The 27895-nt window shown below is 43.0% G+C and overlaps 1 protein-coding gene across 7 annotated transcripts in view; it reads left to right on the plus strand.

Annotated features, from left to right (window-relative positions):
• Positions 1–27895, plus strand: part of Golga4 (golgin A4) — an 88441-nt gene that overhangs the window by 43169 nt on the left and 17377 nt on the right. For 6 of the 7 annotated variants that reach the window (XM_028862375.2, XM_037208017.1, XM_037208018.1 and 3 more), the window contains 7 exons: positions 897–1044; positions 11030–11208; positions 16272–16403; positions 18140–18295; positions 20000–24198; positions 24732–24853; positions 25165–25295. In XM_028862375.2, coding sequence (XP_028718208.1) covers positions 897–1044; positions 11030–11208; positions 16272–16403; positions 18140–18295; positions 20000–24198; positions 24732–24853; positions 25165–25295 — 5067 coding nt within the window. The remainder of the gene's footprint in view (positions 1–896; positions 1045–11029; positions 11209–16271; positions 16404–18139; positions 18296–19999; positions 24199–24731; positions 24854–25164; positions 25296–27895) is intronic. The other variant, XM_028862376.2, reaches the window with a different exon arrangement.

The raw sequence follows: 27895 nt of genomic DNA on the forward strand, positions 1-27895 counted from the left end.
GCAACCCTAATAGTGTACCAGGCTTTTTCTTTTAGGCCACCAACCAGCTTCCATATAATGACACAGAGACTTTGTATCAGTTGTGAATGCTCGGCCTAGCTTAGGTTTATTTCTGGCTAGCTTTTTTAACTTAAATGAACCTGTTTCTCTTTCTCTACCTTTTGCCTCAGGGCTTTTTACCTTTCTTTCTGTATGTCTTACTTTCCTGCTTCCTCCAGTGTCTGCCTGGCGGCTGCCTGCTTTCTGGCCTCAGGCGTGTCCCTCTCTTTCTTCCTTGTTCTCTTCTTCTCTCCTCCTATTTATTTTCTGCCTGCCAGACTGGCCTGTCCCTCTCCTGCCTAGCTATTGGCTGTTCAATTCTTTATTAGACCTTAGGTGCCTTAGGCAGGCAAGGTGAAACAGATGCAGCATAAACAAAACCAACACATCCTTACATCATTAAACAAATGCAGCATAAACAAATGTAACACATCTTTGCCTAGTTAAAGTAATATTCCGCAAAAACATAGTGTCTGCGGTTATTTGTGTGTGAAACCACAGATGTTAACTGTGGTTTATTCTGTCCCCGAGTCACATTTTTGTTCATTACTATTTATTAAGATGGGAATTACTGCATCTATAGCAAGATTGTAAAATAAATCTTGTAACTGAAATGTGGTGCTTAAGGGACTAAACTTACTGTTAAATATTTCCATATTGAAACACCTGGTCTGCTAAGGCACAGAGTGAAAACACAGACTTGAGTTTGTGAGCTACTGGGAAGATTCTTCCACTGTCCTTAGTAAGAAATGCTTGTTCTGCCTCTCACATCATTTGAGCTCTGCTGTGTGGTGGTGATGCAAATGTTAGGTTATGTTGTGTTATGCAAATGCTTTAGAATCTGCACTTCTGTTCAGGGAATGGTAATAACAGAGACAAAGCGGCAGATGCATGAGACCCTGGAACTGAAAGAAGAAGAAATTGCTCAGCTTCGTAGTCGTATCAAACAAATGACTACCCAAGGAGAGGAATTGCAGGAACAGAAAGAAAAGTCTGAAAGAGCTGGTAAGAACACAGGGCTTATATTTTATATCATCTCACAAAGTCGCAAAGTATTTTAACAGATGAGTTAATTGTTGACATAGATGCTTAAGTGTAGAGACTCCTTATAAGTGCTCGTTAGAGAAGGCCTAATGAAATATTAGTATCTATCCATTACAGAAAGTGTTTGTTGACCTCCGCCTTAGAGTATTAAAATTCAGGCTTAAGGAACTTACCAGTCATCACAGCATGGGGCTTATTTAAAATAACTGCTTCTTTATAGGTGGTACAAGGTAAAAACAGAAAGCATACAGTATGTATCTGCTTCCACTGGTTCCAACAAGCAGTTCAGTATTAAACATATTAGCTGAATAGAATACAGGCCAGAGTAGAATTCATCACATTTAGTACTGAGTAGTGCTAAGAAAGGAGAAGAGAGTGAGCAGGTCAAGAAAGGCCTCAGTTAGTGAGCCGAGTGGAACTACAGAGAGGCGGGCTGCATACGTGTCAGTCACTCCACGATTGTGAGTAGGCAGAGGAATGGGTGGACATCAGCTGGAAACCATGTCTGCTGAAGTGGGAAACAGTCGAAATTTGAAGGAGCTGGCTGTTGGGATCTTCAAGGTGAGTAGCTGCATTTGAACCTCTGTATAGGACAAGAGGAAGCAGTACAGGGGAACACAGTTTGATGGAAGCTCACGTTGTATGTGGGAAGGAAGTGAAGTTAGAGCAGAGTAGGAAGTTCAGGTCTGAGGAAGAGAGCACTTTGGCTGCCTAGGGTGGTGGCTCTGGGGAGGAGGGAAGGGGAGAGGAGCAGAAGAGAAGTTAGGATCTCAGATGGTCAAACATTTCAGTCTAAAGAGAATGCGGGACAGTAAGGGATTCTAAATTAGGAAATTGGGGCTTGATTACTAGAATGTTTGTTTAAGAGATTTCCCAGTGGAATTGACTTGTGGGGTAAGCATGTGGAGGTAAGAAGTTGGAGCATCTTTTAAGGGTCATTCGCCTCAGGTCGCAGCCTGTGGTTAAATCTGTGGAGGGACTGTACAGGTTACAGTAGCTTTTGTGGTGAGGCTCAAAGCCACTTCAGTCTTCATTGCTGCTGGTGTTTGTTTACATTTCTACAGTAGTGGTTACGTGTAGTAGCAAGGGGCGTGTTAGCGCTACTACGGCAGTAGTTATGTTTGATAGCAAGGCTCCGCTGTTTTGACTTACACCTACATTTAATGTCAAACAATACTATTGTTCTCACTTTACAAATAGGAAAACCTAAGACTAATTTGTCTCCATTTATGCACAGAAAGTAAATGTTTAGTCAGGGTTTTAACTCAAGCACTGTGGCTTCAGAGTATATGTTGAAAGGTCTTGAGTTTGACTGATAGAAATAAATGAGAAGAAAGAAGTTACTCCAGGATGTCACAAGAACTGTGAGTAGTTAGGTTTTAGGAGAGTACAATAGATGTTTCATGAAATAGGGGTGGTGGATGAAGTTTTATAAAGGTCTTTGAATTTGATGAGGATTTGATTTCTAGGACACACTTTTGAGAAATGGTCTTAGAAAACACATTGTAAGGTACCAACAAGGGAAATGGAGCCACATGGGAGAAATAGTTGGTTAATACCATCTGTACTTGTAAATGCATCTCTGTCTTCTTTGTGTTGTTTTATGGCATGATTTGGAGATTTTAGTTGATGAACTTGTTCTCATTAAACCTAAGAAAATTCTCTGTGGGGGGTAATAGCTCCTTGAAGAGTATAAGCTCCTAAAACACAAGTGTTGTAAGATACTGCAGACAGGTTTGCCTTCAGTGAACAGAGAGAGGCCTCTGTGCAGCCCCAGTGTGTAGGAGCCCATGCATAGCACATAGTGTATATATATCCCCAGCTCCTGCCATCAGGCCTTCCTGCTCTAGATCTTGTTATTAACCACAGAGCTAGTCCAGAAGAAATGATGGCCAGGAATTGAAGTTTTCTTAATGAGTTGCACTTTGTGGTGAATATTAAGTTGAGAAGTGTAAATGAGTAAATAAATAAGCAGCCAATTAATGAATATCAAAATTCCCCCAAAAACTTTCAGTCAGATCTTAATGGTACAGTTTTCCTTCCTTGTTTCTCTAAAGCACGACTGACAGATGTATTTTCTCTTTAGATGTAGGTAGGAGAGGTGACTCAATGGTGAAGAGTGTGTACTGCTCCTGCAGATACCTGAGTTTTGTTTCCAGAACCCATGTTGGGCATCTTACAACTGTCTAATCCAGTTTCAGGGTTCCTACTTTTGGGGGTGCTAGAGATTGATCTTAGAATTTCATGCAAGCCAGATGTGTATCCTGCCACTGAGCAGCAGCCTCACTCCCAGAACTATGCTTTTGTAAATACGTTACCATCGGTAGGCTGAAAACCTTTCTGTTCATGTCAATATCAGAAGAGTGCAAATTAACAAATACTGAAGAAGAGAATAGAGGTTTAAATTATTTATGGGTCCATTAATTTTGGAAAGCATCTAGACAACATAGTTTACATGTTTGTTTGTAATCCTAACTATTGAGTGCTGTGGTAGACATCTGTAAGTAGACTGATTCCACAAATCTATCATGAGAACTAGTTCTGTCCACCACCTGTACCTCAGCCCATGGCCTTAGTTGAGAAGCGCTGTCTGAACAAAACTGGTCCTTAGTTCCCAGCGTAAAGCATAGATACCAGTCAGAAGAAAACTCTAGATGAGTGCTAGCCACAGGAAACAGCCAGTGTCCAGTAAGTAGAGCTTCCATGAGAAACAAGTGAACACCATCCAGCCTTTGTAGACTTCATTTGCTCTGTTAAACATCTGTCTTCTGTCTTTTGAGTAAGAAGTCCCTGGACACATAAAGGAAACAGTAACATCATTGCAGCTGGATGTTGGTATTTTAGAATCAGATGTGTCCACCTAAAATTGTTACCAAAGAAAAGAAACTATCCTGATGCATTTTCCAGTGTAAGGAGTTTAACTGTGATAGTACTTGTGGATGTGTGACTGTGGATAGGTAACTGGCTCTGTTGACTCTTTCTTTCTGGGTGTCAGCACTGACTAAAGAATGGTCTCAGTTGCTTTTCTTGAGCCCAGTTCATCACACTGCTTCTTACATGCTTTTATACAAATGAGTGCTGCCACATGTTCGAGAGCAGAGTCCAGGTTGGTCTCTGATTTAGAAAGAATAATTCTGTTTCAAATACTAAAGCATGAGCCAGGGACACACTGAGTGAATAAAAGCACTTGCCACAGAAACCTGAGAAATGCAGTTCAGATCCCAGAATCAAAGCAGAAGCTAGGCACTCATGCCTGGAGCCTATAATCCCAGTGTGCAAGAGACAGAGACGAGATCCCAGGGGTAAGCTGGCTAGCTGGACTAACTGCAGTTAGCAAACCCCAGACTCAGTGTAAGACCCTGCCTCAGTAAAGAAAGTGGATAGGAATTGAGGAACATTTGATGCCATCTTCAGGATTCAATACAAATGTTTATATACACCCACATACACGTGTGTGCCCAAATACATGAGTGCACACACAGCACATATACATGTGTAAAATTACTAAGCCATGAGTGTAACGATGTGCTTCCACCAGGACACTACAGTTTACGTCTAGCACTTCAATGTCTCCTGGGAAGGCTGGGTGCAGTGCTGAGGTCTCACACTACAGCACTCTTGCTTTATTCAAAATCAATACACCTGTGGTGCTGTAAGCTACTGTGCAACAACTGTGATTGCATATCTTTCTAGATGTCACCTAAGAGGACGCCAAGATGAGTTAGCATCCAGTAACCTGATTGAAAGTGTGGAGAAATGTAATTATTTAGCTTTAGATATGCCGCCGTATTTAGATGCTAGGAAATAGTGAGAATTGTCTTGGAAAGTATATCCTTATCAATGTAGAAAGTTAATGTGACCAGCTTAACACTGAATCCTGAGAGGTGTGTGTGTGTGTGTGTGTGTGTGTGTAATAAGGTAAGAGATAGGGGTGGATGGCTAATTATTAATGAACTATATATATATAGGAAGAGTAAAAGTATTGAAAATAAAAGTATATCATTGAGTATACTTTATTTAACTCTTTATATAATCCATAGTTTTATATTATAATAGTATTGCACATTTAACTTTGTATGTTTTATGCCATCATTTAGCACAATATTGGGAATCCTTGTATATATATTTAACATGTTTGAATGGTTTGCATCATAGTGCATGTACATCATTTCCTTGGTTACCATTCCTCTGTTGATAACTAGTAGCTTGTTAAACTTTTGCTCTTGAAAAGATTAATTTGTATCTTTGATGATTTTTCTTCTCTCATGAATTTTTTTACCCATGAAGCTTGTCTTTTTTTGTTAGTTACTGTTAGGTGATTCAAATGTAGCTATTGCAAAAAAGAAAAAAGAAACCATAAATCCTAGCATTGACTCTCTTCCCAAGTGAAAGGAAATAAGATGGCTCAGATGGTGGTGTGCTTGCCACACCAGAGTGGTGAGGAGTTCAGATCTCAGATGGTGGTGTGCTTGCCACACCAGAGTGGTGAGGAGTTCAGATCTCAGATGGTGGTGTGCTTGCCACACTAAAGTGGTGAGGAGTTCAGATCTTGAGCACCCGGAGAAGCAGCTGACCTGGTGGTATGCACTTGTTAATCCCAGTGCTGGGAGGTAGAGACAGGCCGCTTTCTGGGGCTTGTTTGCCAACGACTTCGACCTGCTTGATGGGCCCCTGGCTCCTGTTAGAGACCCTGTTTCCAAAAAGCAAGGTGAACGGCTTCTGAGGAACAAAACCTGAGATTGATCTCTGGCTTCTACTTGTATATGCAGAAACCCTCCCTCCCTCCCATCCTCCCCCCCTCCCTCCCTCCCTCCCTTCCTCCTCCCTCCCTCCCTCCCTCCCTCTCCTTCCTTCCCCCCCCACAATCATGCAAATGTGTAAAATATTTCGCATGGACTAGGAAGTTTCTCAGAGTGCACTAACTTTCATAAGCCTTTTTGTCACGCCCCATCTTTGTTGAATTTATGTGTTTTAAATGATTGGCTGCATGTAAAAACTTGGGTTAAGTCATAACATTCTTTGCTTTGTTACTGTCATGTGTTTCCTTTTGTATAGTGCAGCCTGATAAGCCAGACAGAAGTAGAAAATGTACATTTGAAGTCTGGGGAGCCTTCGAAATACCTGTGTCTTTAATGTGTCAGTTTTATGCATATGCAGCCAACCCTAACCACTGTGTATAAGTGCTGTGTTAGCTGTTGATGCTTAGGTAACAGTTTCCTTGAGTCTCGAGTCTCAAATCTCACTGAACATCTTATTTTTGTGCATCCACACATGCCAATAAGTGAATCCGGTGCCTTTCCCAAGCCTTGTATGAACAGGACTGGGGTAAGGCTGGCTTTCTTTCTGTTTTTTTCTTATCATGGGTACTTAGAATGAGCCTTTAAAAGAAAATCCGATGTTTCTCAGGCAAAAATAAATAAATAAATAAATATATAAATGTGAATTGAAGTAAACTTTATGCTATGTTTGAAGTTATTTATATTTATAATTAAATGAGTATCTGTTAGCAGGACTTACTGTTTTAATGGGTTTATTTATTCATGGGTTTTTATTTTTGTCCCAGACACAATCATTATTGCTGGAAAGCCTCAACATCTGGAAGAACAAATTTGTGGCTAATCAGTTAAATTTACTTAGCTTTGCTTTGGCGTGATATTTCTCAGAATTAGAGATGTTTTGAGGTAGTGTTAAAAACATGACACATTGGATAGATCTGCAGGTGGTTGAAAGTCAGGCACAGTGATTAGAACAAGAAGCACTACTTGCTTCTGCCACTGGGGGCTGGTAGTCTATATTTTCATAGTTTCTTTTACATAAACCATAGCAGTCTTCAAGCTTTTTAATTCCAGAAAGGGACCTCTTTATACACTTCAAAATCAGGGCAGTTCCAGGGATGCTGTACTCCTGTTGGTAATGCTAGTAACTTAAACTGAAAAAATTTTAAGGTTTTCACTTATTTTTAAAATAAAAATATATGCCTATCTCTTGTTCTCAGATTTTTTATGAAATATAACTACTTTATAAAATACAATCTAATGTGTGTTTATGTATTGTGTTACTGGCATAATGGAACACAGCTGGATTTCTGTGCCTCTTCTAGTCTGCAGTCAGTCTGTTGAGAGGTAATGCATTAAGAAGCCCACTTCATACAGACAGACAGCTATCCGAAAAGGAGAGCGCCTCCTAGGTCCTCCGAAGGTCTTGCCCCTGGCCACTGCTGCTCTGGGTGTGCTGTGCTGTTTGTACATAGGGCTGTGGATTGGGTGGGGGTGATAGAAGTCTTGGTGCTTTCAGTACTGATTTGCATCCTGTTCACTCTGTAGTTTTTTCCTAACGACACATGCATTTTTTTCCTCCCCAGGAATAAAGACAGAGAGGCCAGCTTACTCATTTTGATATCGTTAGCCAGTGTCTTAGGGTCAACAGTTAATCTAGAGGTCGTCATCTTTGTTTACTCCCTGAAGTGTGAGAGAACTGGTCCTTTGAGCTGTCTACGGCGTGCTCTCTAGGATGGGAGCAAAACAGTGACACTCTGGAGCCCCAGAACTCTACCATTTGCTTTAGTGATGGATTAGGATGCTCCAGGAGGAGAGGGAAAGGCTGTGGGCTGTTGAAAACAGTGGTTTCTCTGGGTGTTTGTTTTTATTTCCTTCATCTACTTGGTCAGCTGTCTTTGTGAAGGTATTTTCTGTGTTGCTCCCTAACATACAGTTGGCATGTGGTAAACATTTAGTCAGAATTTGATGAGTAAGTGATGAGATTATTGAACTGTAGGTAGCCAATCCTGCTCACATAACTCCTGTAGTACATAGGTATCCATTTTTATAATCTCATAGACAGGATAAATCTTATCTGAAGTGGAAAGTGAAGAGTTTGCAATAACATCACAGCCCTGCATCTCATTCAGCTCAGAGAGGATTGTGCAGCCATATTTAGTTGGTTACATTTTTGCCTAGTAAGTTTTGAAAGTATATTCAGTGTTATTTTTTTTTGCTTTCTATTTTAAAATAAAAATTGCCTGAGGTACATTGGATTTTGTTTTGGAAGAACACAGTGTGTGTTTCCAATACCGTGGCTGTGTGTGCTTCGCCTTCCCGCCCTGTGTGCCTTGACTGTGGTTTTCTGCACTCCTGCATGTTAGTGAAGATGACTCATCAGCCATGGCTCATGCACGCTTTTTGTCTCACTCGCTTATCCTTTGTTGTAGCTAAAAATAAATGACATAGGCATCAGAACATACTTGTGTAGTACTTTCATTGAAATTCTAGCCTACTTTCACTTAGGAAAGAATTGGGAACTTACTTTTACATTACTGTAGGATATGGCTACCGCTTTACTATGTTTGGTGTCTGCAGGCTCACACAGACAGCTCTGTTCCTCAGTCCACTCCCATTACCTCCTGTTTAAACACTGAAATGGGCTCCACTGTTGGAAGCAGAGTTCCTGTGAAAAAGTGGTTTTCATTGTGGTATAGTGTAGAATCCATGGTAGGGTTGAATATGTCTTATCTGTTTATTATATGTGGAGATTTGAAATTTATTTTAATGTTTTGGAAAGAATGCTTAGTATTTCTTTAAAGCAGGGAGGAGATAGCAGGCAGGGAGTTTTGTGTCTGTCAGCACATGGCACAGTCGGTCCTGCCAAGACCTGGAAGCCTCCTATGGGTAACTGGTTCAGAAATCCTGGTTAGGAGAGAGATATCTACTCAACTGAGCTTGGTCAGTATCGGCACCTTAAGATTTCAAAATCCTGCAAAGCAAGGGTTATTTCTCCCTTTTTAAAGTTCTCCCATGGAGTCCATGTGTTAAAGTTGATTTACCATCTCATGGGAAGATTGGGCTTCCGCCATTACTGCATTGGACTGAGGATATTAGATTAGAAGATTACAAAACATTATTTCTAGTTGTGAAATCATTTTGTTTCTCTGATGTAACAGGAGAGTAAATTTAAGTGAAGAATCATGGAATCAGTCTATTCTGTCATCATTTCATCTAAATTCTGAGTGAGTGTCAGAGCATCTTTAGGTTCTCAGAGTTAGCTTAAGAGATTCTATGATGTAGACTAGAAGGTTGATATGGATGGTTTCATGAGGAACAGTAGCAGAAATGTGCTGGTGACTTCTGCAGCCTTCCTGTCCCACCCCTCCTCCCCCCAGCCTTAATCTTCAGTACAAACTACCAGGTGAGCTCTGAAAGAATCTCCCATACGCAGGCTGAGTTTTAAGAGAGGGAACTAATGATTTGGGAGTAGCAATAGCTAACTTGCTATGTGCCTGATGCTAGAATTAACAGTGAAAACACAGCTAATAAAGCAAAGATACTGTTTTTCTTAAATAGTTTACTTCTCAGCATCCTCATGTCTTAAGAATTATCCTGGTGTTTCCAGACAAATGTATAATTAGACTAAGACTCTTGAAAAATGATGTCAGCCAATGTCTTATTCCTTTGAAATACAGAGCTTATTGAGCCTCATTTTTATACTTTAAGTATGCAAGATGAATAAATTGAGTAGATTTGCATTTTATATCAAAGACTTGTTAGTTGTCAGAAAGATTAACTTTTCAGTGCTGTTGAGTTCAGCCATACGCCTTCTGTACATAATGCTATTTACTACTAAGAAATTGCTTTAGAATAGGTGTTTGTGCTCAGGTATTCCTTTGCCTAAACTGTTGTCTGAAACCAACCTGGGGTCAGTAAAAGGCCTTTTTACTATGATACTTTAAATTGAAGCCCCCATATTTCTTAAACAACTTAGTTGTACAAGATACATTACATATGTTGGTGAACTGTCTCCTGTGGACTGTTTTTTGATGGGATTGAATCTTGACCACTGAGTGTGTAGTGGGAAGTCTCAGGACTTCTGTAAGGGCTAAAAGAAACAATCTAGGACCATAGCAATGGGATTTTCACAGGGTGTTTGTTTATAATGTGTACATGGATCTGCACATATATACACACGTGCATATACATTCACACACATATATCCACAGGTATACACACACACATACACTTTGGTACCTAGTCACCCAGCTGTTGTACCCATTGTATGACTTGGTTGGATGCTGGATGAGTGATTTTGTACCCTTAGAGCCTTATAAGTCTACATGGCCTGAACTTATCTTCCCTATGAGCTGTTAGTAGAGCCTTTCTATATACCATTGAATTAGGTAGTTTTCTTTCTAATCAGCTGAAAACAGCCCTAATTTGAAACTCAGGCATGTAGTAAGTTTCATTTCAAAAGTACATTGTTTAAGTATACGATTTACCCAGTAAATGTTTTTAAAAAGAAACCAAACCCCTGATCTTTTATATTATGGTTAAAATGTCTGAGAATAAGATTTGCCAAAGAACTGTTTTTCCATTCTTAAAAATGTCCTAGTGAGCCAGGCATAGTGGCACTTGCCTGTAACCCCAGCACTCAGGAAGAGGAAGCAGGAAGATTGCAGTTCGAATCCAGCCGGGCTACATAGTGAGACCCTGACTCAAAAAACAAAAAAGAGAAAGAGTCCTAGTGAGTACACACTGACATTACCCAACTGTTGATGATAGAGAAACTAAGAACTGTAGAGCAAATGGAAGCAATTAAAATTCATAGTACAGAATAGTGATCTGACCTGTTTCTTGAATTTGTTAGCCATAGCATGCTTGGTGGGGAGAGCAGGGAAATGTTAGTGATTTAATATATTTTCAGAGTCTGAGCTTAGGCTCACATAAGCAGCCGTACCATTCTAATCCAGAACTCAACAACAAAACATCCATCTTAGTGACGGGACACTTGGTTAAAGCTTTGATGAACAGCTCAGAAGTATCTCTTGACTTAGACCAGTGCTGCGTCTTCTAGCCTGTCCTGCTACAGCTGCTTCTAGATCCTGTAAGTTGATTGTGAAACACTTGAGGTCAGTGGTAATATTTCTTGAGATACTTGTTTCCTGCTGCTTTTATTATAGCTTTCGAGGAACTCGAAAAAGCCTTGAGTACAGCCCAAAAATCTGAAGAAGCACAGAGAAGAATGAAGGCAGAGATGGAGGAACAGATAAAGGCTGTTGAGAGAGCAAGCGAGGAGGAGCGCCTCCGTCTTCAACACGAACTGAGTCGGGTGAGGCAGGAGGCTGTCAGCATGATGAAAGTAAGGATGCCTGATCAGAATGGCTCTGTCCGATGCTTATCCCCAAGTCTTTGACTGTAAGAAAGAGTCAGTTTGTAGTTTAGACCCTGAGCGTTTATTTAGTGGTGGTCAGGATGCAGTGAAAGAGCACTTTGGTAGAGAGAGGTTCCTATTTAGGCAGGTCTCTGGGCCTTCAGAGTACTGCCTCTCTCCATCTGCAGTGTTCCTTATTGGCTCCCTGGTCTGTGGATTGCTTAGCTGCTTCAGTGCATATCCTCAGAACTCAGTCAGAAAGATGCTCAGCTAATATGTGTGAATTTGAGGGAACTTGGGAGTATAAGACTAAGGTTGGGTATTTAAATATTTTAACTGGTTAATTACTGGTTTATTGGGTTTTTATGCACTGGTGGGGATTGAACCTTTGGCTTCACATATTGTTTATCACTGAGTTATAATCCCAACCCCTGAAAAGATAGTCATCAATGTTCTCATTACTCTTAAAAATACAGATATTTTCAAAATGAGTAATCTTTATAAAAAGTTGTCTTTTTAGAACTTAAAAAGTCATTGCATTTGTGTGTGTGTGTGTGAATAAGTCCCTCAGCATGTGTGTGGAGGTCAGTACAAATTGAGAGAGTTGGTTCTCTCCTTCTACCATGTGGGCTCTACAGATTGAGTTCAGGTCAGGAAACTTAGGGGCAGGTGCCTTTTCCCCCTGAGCCATCTTTCAGGCCCATAAAGTTGTGGGGGTTTGTTGTTTTCTTTTTTTTTTTTTTTCTTTTTAGGATTTCTCTATGTAGCTCTGGCTGTCCTGGAACTCACTTTGTAGACCAAGCTGGCCTTGAATTCACAGAGATCCACCTGCCTCTGCCTCCCAAGTGAGTGTTGGGATTAAAGGTGTACGCTACTACCACTCAGTTTATAAAATTGCCTTTAAGAAGAAGGAGTCTGAGGCTGAACTGACCACTAGGTGAGAGTGCTTGCTCTCCAGGCATGAGGGCCTGAGTCTGAATCACCAGCTCGCAGGTGGAAACTGGGCATGGCTGTAGATTGGTAGATCCTGAGAGGTGGCGGGCCAGCATAGTTGTGAACTGCAGACTTCAAGTTTCTGACTCAATGGGAGGCCTTGTCTCCAAGGCAGTAAGTTATAGAATGAGAGAGGAATTCTCCCAATGTCCTCCTCTGGCCCCCACATGTGTGCATGTGGGCAGCCACACTCCACACTTACATGTAAGCATCACACACAACAAGCAAAAGAAAGAGTAATTTTGAAAATCCCATAGGTTTCCAGTTTTTCCAGCCAACTAAACATGTAAATACAGTGCCTGTTCCCTGTCCCATCTCCCTTTTCTTCATTTCAGACTTGCCTTCATTATTTCTCCATTTTATACCATTCATTTATTGATTCCTTATTTCCATTCTTGGTGTTTGATTATGGCCACTAAAATGATAAATCAAAAAATTGCATTTCTGGCTGGGCGGTGGTGGCGCACGCCTTTAGTCCCAGCACTCGGGAGGCAGAGCCAGGCGGATCTCTGTGAGTTCGAGGCCAGCCTGGTCTACCAAGTGAGTTCCAGGAAAGGCGCAAAGCTACACAGAGAAACCCTGTCTCAAAAAACAAAAAAAAAAAAAAATTGCATTTCTGAATCACGAGGCTTGGATTTAAAACTGAAGAGCTACAACAAGTATTTTACAATGACCTGGATATAGAGCATGGAAAAATTAAATAATTTTTACACATTTACTTCCTTCTGTGGGACTATAAAAACATCTCAAAAAGTATCAATTAATTATGATCTATTACTGGATATACAAGGCCTTGGCCCAAACTGACTGTATTTTAATTTTTTTTTAGTAGGGAAAAGCAAAAAGGGGAGTTATTTTATTTAATGTTGCCTCATTGGGATGAGAGACCAAGAGGTTCGGTGACCCCTCTTCCATCTGGGAATGTAGGCTTAGGAAGAGCCAGAGCTGCTCATGCAGTCCTGTCCAGCATCGACCGTCTTCGTCTCGGTCCCAGTTTCTCCTGCTGGACCGTCTGTCTTAATGCAAATCTCTTTCCCAGAGACAGTAAACCCTCTGTCTGGCCCAGTGTGAGATTCTTAGAGGAATTCCAATATATTTTCATTTTTAAGTGGTCATGTGATGTGGTAAGTGTTAATATTAGTATGGAATCTAACAACAGTAATATTTTATGAATTACTTTGAAGATAATGACATGACTATATGACAAAAGTCAAAAGATGAGGCTGGGGAGATGGCTCAGTAAAGTTTTTGTTGGGCAGATATGAGCCCTTTGTTTGGATGCCAGCACCCAAGGAGAAAGCCAAGTGCAGCTGTGCATGCCTGCAATCCTGAGGCTGGGACAGCAGAGATACGGGGTCCCTGTGGCAGAGCGGCCAGACAGTCTAGTTGTGTCAATTAAGGTGTAGAGCAGTTGAGGAAGACACTGGACATGGACCTCCACATGTATATAAACACATTTGCATGCACATTAAGCACACACACTTACAATTAAAAGATAAGAAGTATACAATGAGGGCTGGAGATGCAGCCCTGATGATGAGTACTTGCCCAGCATACACAAAGCCCTGGGCTTGCTCTCCAGCACATAACACTGGGTTTCAGTTTTTCCAGAAAGAACAAGTTTTCTTTTTAAATATGCTTACAGAGAAGGTCCCACATTTGGTTTCTCGCTGTTGCCTCGTGCCCTTTAGGGTCAGAACTGTCTACATTGATAGCTGATCATGGTGCCATTTATTTTAAAGGCTGCTCAAGATCCCGTCATATAAAGTTCTCATACTTGAGTCAGTCTCCCCGTGATGGGTGTTAGATTCCCAGGGTTTGCTGTTGCTGATTGATTATATGGACTGGCTCTCTTGTCTCTGTCTCTGTCTCTCTGTCTCTGTCTCTGTCTCTCTGTCTCTCTCTCTCTCTCTCTTCTCTCTCTCTCTCTTCTCTCTCTCTCTCTCTCTCTTCTCTCTCTCTCTCTCTCTCTCTCTTTCTCTTTCTCTCAAGATTTATCTATTTATTTTGTATACAGCATGTATGACCAGAAGAGGGCACCAGATCTCATTACAGATGGTTGTGAGCCACCATGTGGTTGCTGGAAATTGAACTCAAGACCTCTGGAAGAGCAGCCAGTGCTCTTACCTCCGAGCCATCTCTCCAGCCCCTCTTGTATATCTCTTTATGGTGGCTCCTTTAAAGTGAATCTACCCTTTGTCCAGAAGAACATTATGTGTATTTTTAATTATTGGTCTGCCTTCTACAAGCCTTATGACAAACAGTTTAGATGTTTCCAGCTAGGTATTGGAAGTTCCCTTATTCACAAAAACTGTCTGCTTCCTTTCTCCTCTGAGATCTGTTGTCTTTTTATTATTTGTTTGTAGAAGTTCTTTGCTGATAGTGGGAGCTAGCCCTTTGGACATAAGGAACTTATTCAAATACTCTTTTTCCATTGAATAGAAAGTTTTCTTTTCTTGGTATTTAAGATTACTAGTTTTATTCCTAAACTGCCTCCTAGATTTTGTTCTTTTTAATTTTTTTTTTTTTTTTTTTTTTTTTTTTTTTTTTCCGAGACAGGGTTTCTCTGTGTAGCTTTGCACCTTTCCTGGAACTCACTTGGTAGTCCAGGCTGGCCTCGAACTCACAGAGATCCGCCTGGCTCTGCCTCCCGAGTGCTGGGACTAAAGGTGTGCGCCACCACCGCCCGACTTGTTCTTTTTAACTTTAATTACGCTCGTTCATTCATTCATTCATTCATTCATTCATTCATTCATTTGTTGTGTGTGTAGGCTAGAGGACATCTTGAAGGAATTGGTTCTCTCACACTACAGGGACACCAGGACTCCAGCTAAGGTTATAAGTTTGGCTGCAAGTGCTGTGAATTGCTGAGCCATCTCAGTGGCTTTCAGTTCTGTTTTAAAACACATGTGGACTGGGTGTTGAGGTCAGTGGCAGAGCACATGCCTGGCACATGTAGAGCCCTGGGTTCAGTCCAGTCATGATAAAAACCAGAACACACACATGCCCAATTTTGAGACCACTGTTTTGTTTTGTTTTTTGTCCCTTGTGTGTTTTTATTTTGGGTTTTGAGGCAGGATTCACCATGTAGCCCAGGATAGCCCCTGTCTGTCCTGCCTCAGCCTCCCAGATGCTGGGGTTACAGATGTGGGTCATCATACTTCGTGGTTTTTGGTTTGTTTGTTTGTTTCAATTCTGTTGTTTTCTTTTGACATTTGGATACATTTCATTTATGGTGGCATCTTTATTCTGACTGAAATTTATTTGGTATGAGGAATAAGGTTGAAATCCAACTTAGTTTTTCCCAGGGCGCTGCTAGCAGCCTCTAAACCATGTATGTAATAATGTGCCCCAGGGGACTGCCATCAGACTCTAACCACGTATGTGACCCCCGACCTGCTGTTATCTCTGTTACATAATGTGTAAGATGTTGAGCACCTGTCTTTTTCTCTTTTTCTGTTGTGAGTGCTGGGTGCTGCCTGTGGCCCCGGGCACTGTGCGCTGCTGCACTGAGACAGTCGCTGTGCCTGAGGAGCCGCTGTCTGCCTGGCGGCCTCCCTTCACCACCACCGCCATTACTCCCGGTAGTGCTGATGGGGCATCGCTGGCTGTTCTGACGAACATTTTTGTCTCCTGAGCAGCCTCCCTCATTCTTTGGGTGTTTGATTACATTAACTTTTTAGATTTATATAAGGAAACTTGATATTTTTATAAAGTTGAGTTTTCCATTCCAAGAAAGAACAAAGCCAGTAACTCTTTATAAATAATGGCTTCCTAGAAAGCTAGGTGCAGCCTGAGCACAGTGAAGCATCTCTTCTGAGTGCAGCGTTCTTGTCTCCTGTCTTCCTCCCTGCCCTCTGCTCTACCCTGACCAGCAGTGCTGCAGCCCCAGAGTGCAGCCCCTCAGCCTTCAGTGGGCTTTCTTTTCACTACTCTGACTTTGGAGTAGGTTCTCATGTTTCCTTTTAACAAGTTACTGGCGTGATTAGTTTCAGGAAAGTTGTGGAGTTACGTGGCTTTTCCTGGGTGTTTGCACTTACCTTTCGGCTTGTTTTTAGAAGACCTCAGAAGAACAACTTGCTGAACTTCAGAAGTTGCATGCAGAGGAGCTGGCCAGCAAAGAGCAGGAACTGGCCAGGAAGCTTCAGAGCCGAGAAAGAGAGCTGCGTGAGCAGATGAAAATAGCTCTTGTAAGTGCTGTTTAGTCAGAGGTCCACCTCAAAGCTGCCACCACGCAGGTGAAGTGGGTTTCCACAGCCTCGACCTCAGCGTCTGAGAGGATTAGGCAAGCCAAAAGGGCTTGTTGGCTTAGCGTTTAGTGCATGAAATCACATGTCTGACGTGCCCAGCCTTCATCCATGGTGATTAGGAGGGAAGGAAAAGATGATCGATCGATTGTCTCAAAGCCCAGCACACTGGCTATACCGATGGGCTCCCAAAGGTTATTCTGAATGAAGTTTAAAGAGCAAAACTTTGAATTCATATGATGTTTAAAAAGTAGAGTTAAATTAAAAAAATAAAAATAACTACTGGATGAACAAAGTAATAGTCAGAAAAGCAAAGATTCAAATTTTTGCTAAAAATGTGATTTAAAAATTTTAAATAAAAAGTAATTTCCCTCAGTTGTGAAAACCTTTTATATGAGCCACCATAAAAAGTGCCAGTGCTAAAATGTAGTTTGTTTTGATATGAAATTATCCAGAAAATGCATGAAATCACCATCCATAAAATAGTGTATGATTTTTAAACATGTTCAGTACAGGATGGGAAGTGCTGTCTGGAGTTGTAGTCCCTTCCCTCCCTCCTTCTCTCTCTCCCTTCCTTCCTCCCTCCCTCCTCTCTTCTTTCTCTCCCTCTTTCTTTCCCTCCCTTCTTTCCACTGTCTTCTTGACTTCGAGTGTCCGAGTTTCTCAGCATTTCCAGTAGCATTGATTCTTGCTTAGACAACAAATTTTCTAATCTCTGGAGGGGAAATAGGCATTTGGATTTAGAGTATACCTATGCAAGACTAGGAAAATAGTGTGGTTGAAATTGCACCCACATGTGGTGGTGTACACCATTAATCCCAGCACTAGGGAGGCAGAGGAAGGCAGATCTCAGAGTTCAAGACCAGCCTGCTCTACAGAGTGAATTCTAGGACAGCCAGGGCTACACAGAGAAACCCTATCTCTAAAACCCAAAAACAGAAAAAAAAAAGATTTTGCTCCAGAGAGAAATTAAGGTAGCTTATAAGAACATTTAAAGTGTATCAGGACAGCATGAAGTAAAAATAGGGGCATGGAAATGAACGAACAGAATGAAGGGACAGAGATGAAGCTGGGAACAGTGCTAAAAGGACCTGTTTTGGGTCTTGCACTGGCATCAGTACTGTCGTCTAGGAACTGACATGCTCAGCTCTATTTCAAGTAGAGGTGGAAAGACATACAAATGTGATCACACACAGAGGTTTAACCCCTTCTTAAATCAACAGACTAACATTTCCTCTATCAGCTATACTGAAAAATACTGAAATGGAGGTTGTGGATAATTCTATCTTGTTGGTTCATTCTGTAGTATGAATTCATTTTGTAGAAACCTGTCTATTACCATGGTATAGCCATGTGTAAATACTGAGTCAACACTCACTCTGTAAGTTTCAGTATAGATAAGCACACTTAAAGTTGGAGTGCAATCAAGAAATTACTGTTCAGTGTGCTCATTTAATGTTACAAGTGCTCTTAACCTTTGCTGTGGATGTTTATTGAACTAAAAACGAAAGGTTGTCCGAGCTAACCACCCTGGAAAGCCTGGAGTCTGCATTTGCGAGGTTGCTGCTCCCCTCACAGGGCTGGGTGCAGGTCGAGCGGAAAGTGTGATTCTACTGAAGTGCTTTGGGAATGCCCAAGACTTAGTGGGACTAAGATGGTATTCATTGTTTTTGGCACAGGAAAAGAGTCGATCAGAGTACTTGAAGCTCACCCAAGAAAAAGAGCAGCAAGAATCCTTGGCTCTAGAGGAGTTAGAGCTTCAGAAGAAAGCAATTCTTTCAGAGAGTGAGAACAAACTCCAGGAACTTGGGCGAGAGGCAGAGGTTTACCGGACTGTAAGTTCACGTGCTATGTGGGCTCCAGAGCTGGGGAAGCGCGTGTCTGTGGAGACTGTCCCCGGAGCTGAGGATGTGTGTGTCTGTGGAGACTGTCCCCGGAGCTGAGGATGTGTGTGTGTCTGTGGAGACTGTCCCCGGAGCTGAGGATGTGTGTGTCTGTGGAGACTGTCCCCGGAGCTGAGGATGTGTGTGTGTGGAGACTGTCCCCAGAGCTGAGGATGTGTGTGTCTGTGGAGACTGTTGTCTCCAGTCAGCATAGGCTCTGATAAGCTTCTGGCTCATGGGGTTGGGTTTATGTGCGCATGCTCTTCATCTTGAGTGGGAAGTGTTCATGGGAGTACTATTGGCTTAGGGCTTCTTTGTCAGCTCCCGGTGCTCTGGCAGCCTTTCACTCTGCCCTCAGCACACAGACGCTGCAGTGTCTCCACTCTGATGCTGTCCACCTTTGATCGCTAGGAAATGGCCTCCCCTTGTAGGCAGCCTCTGTTCTGCACCCTCCTACTGCCCAGCTTCCTCATATATGTGTCCTAAATAGAATCCATGCTCTGCTTTTGTCATAGTTTATTACACTATGCCCTACTTTTTTAAATTACCCATTTTTGCATATTAAACGTGGTGCTGGGCTGAGGTGTTTGATTCCATGTTTCCATGTGCATAGTTTTAAGGCTCTCTGGCCCTTTTCCTTCTCAGTATTAGAGATGTGCTGCCTGTAGTAAAAACATGCTGCTGATATTTGGATCTTCCACTCTTTAAACAGTCAGTCAGCCATACTCTTCCACAGTTGGCAACCCTTCTTTGTCTTCCTTTACCCATACCTCAGACGTGTAGCTGTTGGGTAAGCACCACTGAACACCCGCCCCTTTGAAATATATCGCCCCTCACTTGCTTTGCCAGCCACTGAGAGATTGGACTTGTCAGTTTCTTAGGACTTCTCTAGCTCTGACGTTCAGAGTGAAGGTTAATATTCTGTGAGATAGCAATAACCTTTGGTAAAATATCTTTAAGAAGCATCTTTGAAAAAATCCATGTCAGGCTAGTGAGGTGGCTCAGAGCAGAGTGCTTGCTGCACAGCCCAGAACCTGAGTCTGGTCCTAAACTCACAGTGGAGAGAGGACTGGTTCCCAAAGATCTCCTCTGGCGTCCACAGCTCGGGCTTGCCTCCATCTCTCCTTTCCTCTCTCCCTCTCTCTCTCTCTCTCCCTCTCCTCTCTCTCTCTCTCTCTCTCTCTCTCTCTCACACACACACACACACACACACACACACACACACACACACACACACAAATAACAAAAGTTTAAAAAGATTTTTAAGTGTATGCCTTTGGGGATAGAAATGAGATACTTTTTCTTCCAAAATGAAATTATGAAAGTAATAAAATACTATTGTAACCTAAAAGCATGGAGTGTGCCATTATTATTTGTTTTGTGATTTATTTTCTTTTTAACTTTCCCATTAGGATATTTTTTGAAAATAGAGATAGTTGAAATAGTTATCCAAGTAAGTAGAACAAATACAGAACTGAGTTTACGTTTGTGGTCCCATTAGTGACTGAGCACAGTGTATTGTCTGCCTTTTCTTATGTTTGGTCTGGTATGTGAAGTGTTCAAATTGCAGCCTTTAGGTAGGCCCGAGTAATCTGTGTGCCATTGCTAATAAACAAGTATGTGTGTTAGTAAAAATACATCCATTTTCATTAACAGAGAATTCTTGAGTTGGAAACCTCTTTGGAAAAGAGCTTACAAGAAAAAAAAAATCAATCCGAGTGTTTAGCTGCTGCGTTGGAGGCTGAGAAGAATAAGCACAGTAAAGAGCTCACGGCCATGGCTGAGAAGCACAGGACAGAGCTGGAGCAGCTCCAACAGCAGCAGGACAGCCTGTGCACAGAGAGACTCCAGGGCCTGGGGCAGCAGCATCAGGCTGCAGTGCAGGAGCTCAGAGAGAAATACGAGCAAGAAAAAGATGCGTTACTGCAGGAGAAGGAGAGGCTTTTCCAGGCCCACATACGAGACATGAATGAGAAGACCCTAGAGAAGCTGGATGTGAAGCAGACAGAACTGGAGTCCCTGTCCTCAGAGCTGTCAGAAGCACTGAAAGCCCGTGAGCAGCTCGAGGAGGAGCTTTCTGTCCTGAGGGCTGATGCGGATAAAATGAAGCAGGCCTTAGAAGCGGAGCTGGAGGAGCAGAGACATCACCACCAGCGTGAAGTTGACAGCATCAATAAGGAACAAGAAAGAACTGTCCAGAGGACTGAGAAGGCCTTAAAAGATGAACTCAGTCAGTTGGGCCTTCTTCTGAAGGAGAGAGATGGGCACCTGAAGGAGCAGCAGGATCAAATAGAAAATCTCGAAGCTCTTCTTCAAAAGTCTGCCGGGGAACTCCAGCAAGCCTTGGCTAAGCTGGATCTCCTCCACTCACAGCAGAGCACCACTCATGAGCAGACGGGTGCGTATGAGGAACAGCTGGCCCACATGCAGCAGAAGATGTTGGATCTGGAAACAGAGAAGAACCTTCTTACCAAGCAGGTAGCTGAAATGGAAACACAAAAAAAGCATGCGTGTGTGGAATTAGACACTCGGAGAGCCCAGGTCCATCAGCTTGAGGAACAGAAGCGTGTGCTGGAGGAGAAAGGCAGGTCATTAGCCCAGCTCCATGAGTCACAGCTCAAGGACAGTGACATGGAGAAGGAGCAGACAAGGCAAATCCTGATGGAAAAGGAAAACGTCATTTTACAAATGAGAGAAGAACAGACCAAAGAAATCGAAATCCTCCAACAGAAACTGTCTTCTAAAGAGGAGAGTATTAGTACTTTGCGTGAGGAATATGAAACCAAATTTAAAAATCAGGAAAAAAGGATGGAAAAATTTAAGCAGAAAGCAAAAGAAATGCAAGAAGCAAAGAAACAGCTGTTGGATCAGGAAGCCAAACTTAAAAAAGAGCTTGAGAATACCGTCCTAGAGCTCAGTCAGAAAGAGAGCCAGTTCAATGCCCAGATCCTGGAGATGGCACAGGCCAACTCAGCCGGGGTCAGTGACACAGTCGCCAGACTGGAGGCGAACCAAAGGCAGCAGATAGAGAGCCTGACTGAAGCGCACCAGCGCAAACTTGATGATGTCATAGAGTCCTGGGAAAAGAGACTCCGCCAGCAAGCTGACGAACTTGGGGCCAAGCATGCGAGCCAGATGGAGGGGAAGGAACAAGAGCTGGCAGAGCTGAGGCAGAAGATCCTCACGTTGGAGTCTGAAAGAGAGGAGCTGAACAAGGAAGTGATGGGGCTGAAGGAAGCGCTTACCAAGCAGGACACGGCGCTAGCCAGTCTGCAGGAACAGTTAGAGCAGAAGGCTGCTCACATCATTTCACTCTCACACAGTGAAACTCAGTTGAAATCCCAAGTGGAAAAGCTGGAAGTTGATCTCAGTCGTTCTCTGAATGAGAAGGTTTCTCTTCAGGAGGAGCTAGCTGAGCTGAAAATGCTGGCCGAGAAGGGGAAGCTCAGGGTTTCCGAGCTTACGGGCAAGGTGCAGGCTGCAGAGGAGGAGCTCCGGAGCTGTAGGGCTTTGCAGGAAAGCAGTAGGAAGAGCCTAGAGGACAAAGGCTTGAAGCTCAAAACCCTGCTTGGGGAGCTAGCATCTCAGCTAGACATTCGCTGTGCGGAAACCAAAGCCTTGTTAGAAGCTAAAACAAGTGAGCTCCTCAGCGTCAGTGGAGACAAAGTGGACGCCGTTCTCTCTAGACTTTCCCGTTGCCAGCAGCACATGGCCACAGTTAGGGAGGCTCTGCTCAGGAAAAGGGGCCAAGTTTCTGAATTAGAAGCACAACTTACGCAGCTGACAGAGGAGCAGCACACACTCAAGAACTCTGTTCAACAGCTTACCCATCAGTTGGAAGAAAAGGAAAATCAGATTAAGGCCATGAAGGCCGATATCGAAGGTCTCGTCACAGAAAAGGAAGCCTTACAGAAGGAAGGAGGCCAGCAGCAGCAGGTGGCCTCAGAGAAGGAGTCTTGCATCACACAGTTGAAGAAAGAGTTATCAGAGAACATCAATGCCGTCACACTGCTGAGAGGAGAGCTTTCCGAGAAAACGTCTGAGATTGACAGCCTTAGCAAACAGCTAAGTGATCTGAATGCTCAACTTGAGAACAGCGTCAGCCTGGGTGACAAAGCGGCAGCCATGGCGTCACTGAACAAGGAGCACGAGGAACAGCAGAGGGAGCTGCAAAGTCAGCTGCAAGACCTTTCCTCGAAAGTCGATGCTCTGAGTCAAGAGAAAAAGTCTGCTCTTGAGCAGGTAGAGCATTGGTCCAACAAGTTCTCCGAGTTGAAGAAAAAAGCACAGCCCAGATTTGCACAGTACCAAAGCACTATTAAAGACTTGCAGACACAGCTTGACGTCAAAGCCAAAGAAGCTAGTGAAAAGGATGAGCAGATCCATTTACTGAAGGAAGACCTTGATCAGCAGCAGAAAAGGTTTGAATGTCTAAAGGGTGAGATGGAAGACAGGAAGAACAAGATGGAGAAGAAGGAGTGTGACTTAGAGAGCGAGCTAAAGGTGCAGACTGCAAGGGTTGCTGAGCTGGAGGACTGTGTTACTCAGAGGAAAAAGGAAATCGAGTCCCTAAATGAAACACTTCAGAATTACAACCAACAGAAGGACACTGAGCGGAATGAGCTGGTTCAGAAACTTCAGCACTTTGAAGAGCTGGGAGAGGAGAAAGACAACAGGGTTAGGGAGGCTGAGGAAAATGTCCTGAGACTAGGAAAGCAGGTGTCTTCCCTGGAAGCTGAACTGGGAATTATGAAGAAGGAACTAGAACATGTGAATTCAAGTGTGAAGAGCAGAGACGGTGAGTTAAAGGCTTTAGAAGACAAGCTTGAGTTAGAAAGTGCCTCGAAAGTGGAGCTGAAGAGGAAGGCAGAGCAGAAGATCGCTGCCATCAGGAAGCAGTTACTGTCTCAGATGGAAGAGAAAAAACAGCAGTATGAAAAAGATACAGAAAGCCAGCTGAGTGAACTGAATGCAAAATTACAAGACAGAGAAAAGCAAATTCACATTCTAGAAGAAAAACTTAAAAACCTAGAAAGTTCTCCACAATCAGAAATGCCAGTTGTGTCCAGATCCATACAAAATGTGGCAGCGTCTTCCGAACAGGAAGCAGCAGATTCCCAGGGCTGCACTCGCAAGGCATGTGAAGAAAGACTCTCCGCACTACAGAGAAGATTAGTTGAGAAAGAAAAGCTGCTGCACCGGCTGGAGCAGGGAAAAGGTGAGTCGATGTTCTCTCCATCTGAAGTGAAGCTAGACCACACCCAGGCCAAACAGCTCGATGACCAGGTTTTGATAGGATGTCTCCAAGATGAACTGGAAGAGAAGAAGATGAACTGTTCCTTCATTGTGTCCCAGCCCATGGGAGAGGAAACTGGTAAAAACGACACGGGAGTGAAACAGAACTGGGCAAGTGTGCTCGACAGTGTCCAGAAAACCCTCCAGGAGAAGGAGCTGACCTGCCAGACTCTGGAGCAGAAGATAAAGGAGCTGGAGTCAGACTTAGTAAGAGAGAGGGACTCACATAGACTGGAAATGGAAAAGCTGACCTTAAAAGAAGAGAGTTCGCAAGCTTCACAGCAAGGAATGGATGGGAAGAATCAATCCGTGGAAATTTTGGAAGACAGTTCTGAGGAAAATTCCAAATTACACGTGATCCAGCCAGAATTGGGGAATAACATGGACACTCAGCACAATGCCCTGGAATCAAAGTTAGCAGGGGTGGAGCGGGAGAAGCAGAAGCTGAGCAGGGAGGTGGCGAGGCTGCAGAAAGATCTGCGGGTGCTAAGAAAGGAACATCAGCAGGAGCTGCACATCCTGAAACAAGAGTGTGTGCAGGAAGCAGAGGAGAAGCTCAAGTAAGTGTCGTTCCCACGTCGTGTGTGTGTGTGTGTGTGTGTGTGTGTGTGTGTGTGTGTGTGTGTGTGTGTGTGTGTGTGTGTGTGTAATGCAGACACTTTTACCTGCCCGAAGTGTTACATCGCTCCAGTAAGTTAAATACCGGGGAGAAATGAAAAGTTTGGGCAGTAGGTGGTGTTGGTTGTTGGTTCATATTCATTTAGGGGAGACACCTTTTCTTACAGGTGGGATCCCAGCTGCTAGGTGCATGTCTTGAGCAATGATCTCATTGTTGGTTGTCTTTAGTAGTAGCCCCTATGACTGCCATGCATGTGTAGTGGAGAAGTTTCAGGTGGGAAAGAACCATTCCCCAGACCCCAGAGGTAGTCACTGAAGGCATCAGAGTCTCTGTATCTCTAGTTTTCTCTACCTGGACACATGCACACTCAGAATGGCCTCCATAACAGCGAGAGCACATTGTGCAGACTGTGAGACCTCTTTGTAACTTGCTCTGTGGAGACAGCCGTCATCGCTGTCCACTCTTGTTACTCAGACAGGAGCAAGAAGATCTTGAGTTGAAGCATACTTCCATACTGAAGCAGCTGATGAGGGAGTTTAACACCCAGCTGGCACAGAAGGAGCAGGAACTGGAAAGGACCGTCCAGGAGACCATCCGTGAGTACAGCTTTCAACCCGGCAGGGAAACCACCCTCGACTGAGGCCATGGTCCAAGCCTAGTCTCTTTTTGCCCTTGTAGTAGGTGCTGTATGTCATTAACTAAAGGGAAAATGGAAAATGGCCCTTGATCAAGAAAGTACTCTTCCAGGGCCTCTAGACCTCTAGAAAGTTCTCTAACCTGCCTCGCACGTCACCATGCCTGTTCTGCTGAATTTCATGAACATTCATTTGAAATGAGAATTCCTACTGCTGCTGGCATATAGATAGTCACAAGCATGTTTTCTTATGTGTCCCTTGTCCTTAATTAGATAAGGCCCAAGAGGTGGAAGCTGAGCTTCTGGAAAGCCACCAAGAAGAGACGCACCAGTTGCATAGAAAGATCGCAGAGAAAGACGATGATCTGAAAAGAACAGCCAGGAGATACGAGGAGATCCTTGACGTACCTTATTTTCATTTTCTTTTGAAATAGTCTGTGTTTTATGATAGAACTGATGTTCTTCAGCTGTGGAGACTTTTTTTTCTTTTGACAGAAATTAGACTAAAATGAGGCTTTGTGCTCGGATGAAGTCTGGGAGCTAGAGCAGTCAGTGTCTAAGGCTGCTCGGCTTGGCTGGGGTCTCCCAGGACAGCCAGCCCACCTCATTCTTTCTCCACTCACTTTCAGAGTTTTGATGGTCCAGGGTGGAGGTGTGTGTGGAGAAGGGGAATTTATCAGCTAAGTGTTTTACATTTAGTGGGTGCTTCTTCCTCTAATGGCATTGCATTAGCAGACTAAAATAAATCATAAATACTAGTAATAACTTGGGACCCAAGAATGTTTTCAGATATGAAAGAAGTCAATTATTCTCTGTAAGGCTACTCCAAGCTTCCTTCATCCTATGCCAAGAAACATTTGTTGTTCCAAAAGAGCCATAACTTCAGCTAACTGTGTCAGCAGTACATGTGTGAGCTAGGAACAGATTGTAATAATCATTATTTTAGATGTCATTGAATTGAGTGAAATTATGGAATATGGAGTGCCAAGTTTGTGTAATTTGTAAGCTTTAACTCTAATTAGGAAAATTTAAAAATAATTGCAAATTTTCTTGTACTTTCAGAATATATTTATGATAAGTTTTTAAGAATACAGCCAGGGGACTGGAGAGATTGCTCAGTAGTTAAGAGCTCTTACTACTCTTGCAGAGGATCCAGGTTCTATTCTCAGTACCTACATAGTGGCTCACAACTAACTCTAACTACAGTTCTAGAGGATCCAGTGCCCTCTTCTCTCCTCTGTGGGCACTGCACATTCATGGTACACATAAGTTCATGGGCAGTTGCATGCACATGGTATATCTAATTTCATGTAGGCACATACAGATAAATAATAAATGCATTTAAAAAAAAATCTATTGAGGTGTTGGTAGGTACATGCCTATAATCCGAGCACTTGAGAAGCTGAGTTAGGAGGATCAGGAGCTCAAGACCATCTCTGGCTATATAACAAGTCCAAGGCTAGCCTGGGCTGTATGAAACCTTGTCTCAAGATACATAAATACAGTCACTTGTTGACTCCTTATTGAATGTTTGAGCATGCAGTGTACCTAGTATGCCTAAGGCACCTAGTTTAGTTTTATCTTCTGATATTTGTTACTGTGCTTTTGCTGTTTTGTTTTTATGCAAAAGGGAAGGCAACCTTATGTAGCTAATTATTTGAGTAATAATATATCTTGAGTTCTGGAGTAGAGATTAATCATTACCTTCACATATTTCATAAATAAAGCTGTCTTCCCAAGGAAGGGACTTTAAGAAGGTAACAGCTATTTAGTGTGAATAATCAAGCCTGAGAGCTTCAGGGAGAGGGTAAGCTCTTTTTTCTGATTCCTTCTCTGTTTGTGGATGTATTGGTCATTATTGTCAGACTTTTTTTGCGGACTGCCAGCCCCCAAAACTTATTATTAATTATGAAAGCTTGGCTTTAGCTTAGGCTTGTTTCCAGCTAGCTCTTATAACTTAAATTAATCTGTTTCTATTCATCTCTGTTCTGCCACATGGTTCTTTACCTCTCCTCCATTTTGTACATCCAACTTCCCTTGAGTTTCTCTCTCTGCCCTGAAGTCCCACTTAATCTCTCCAGCCTAGCAGATCAGGACGTGGCTCTCAGCTACAGTTTTAGTGCATGTATGTTGCCATACTTCCGCCATGATGATAATGGACTAACCTTCTGAAGCTGTAGGCAAGATCCTTGTTCAATGCTTCTAAGCGTTGCCGTGGCCGTGGTGACTCCTCACGCAATAGAACAGCAGCTAAGACAGCGGGGCTGCCAGTGTCAGGGCTCTTCCTCAGTTGCTCTCCATTTTGCTTTCTGTGGCACACTGAACCTGGAGTCCACCACCAGGGTCTGTCTTCCCACCAGCACTGGAGGTATAAGCCTTGCGCCACCAAACCGGCTTTTTACGTGGGTGCTGGAGTCTGAGCCTGAGTCTTCCTGATTGTGTAGCAGGTGATTACCAATGAGTCGCTCCCCAGCCTCTCTGTGCTGCATCTTTACAAAGCTTTCAATGAGATTTTAGAGAAACTTGAATCAAATGCATTCACATGTATATTTGAGAATGGTGTATAGTGAGATTCACTTTCATTCTTGTTTGTTGTTTTTTAAAGAATAGAATCAAGAAAACTAAAGCTCTCCACTCATCCCTCTCTCCTCCCTTTTCTTTCTCTCTCTCCCCCCCCCCACTTTTGATGAACTAGGGATTTATGCAAGACCTGGTACCTTGTTGGCAGCCACCCTACCACTGAGTTGTCCCCCAGATCCAGAACTAATTTTTAAGTTAGCAATGATTCATTAGGGATTCTTCTCCAATTCTTAGAAGGCTTGCCTTAGCTTAGTTAGGAGTTTGCAGCTATCAGAGGCTGTGTGAGACATAGCTGAATGTCCAAGTGCGCCTGAGGAGGTAGCTGTGGACTCTGAGCCACTCTGACTCAGAAACCATAGGGATGTGCGATGGTAGACTCAAGACAGCCATGACCAAGGCCCAGTTCCAGGTTGATGGTGTTGGA

The sequence above is a fragment of the Peromyscus leucopus genome, chromosome 7, assembly GCF_004664715.2.
Source record: "Peromyscus leucopus breed LL Stock chromosome 7, UCI_PerLeu_2.1, whole genome shotgun sequence".
Taxonomy (NCBI): domain Eukaryota; kingdom Metazoa; phylum Chordata; class Mammalia; order Rodentia; family Cricetidae; genus Peromyscus; species Peromyscus leucopus.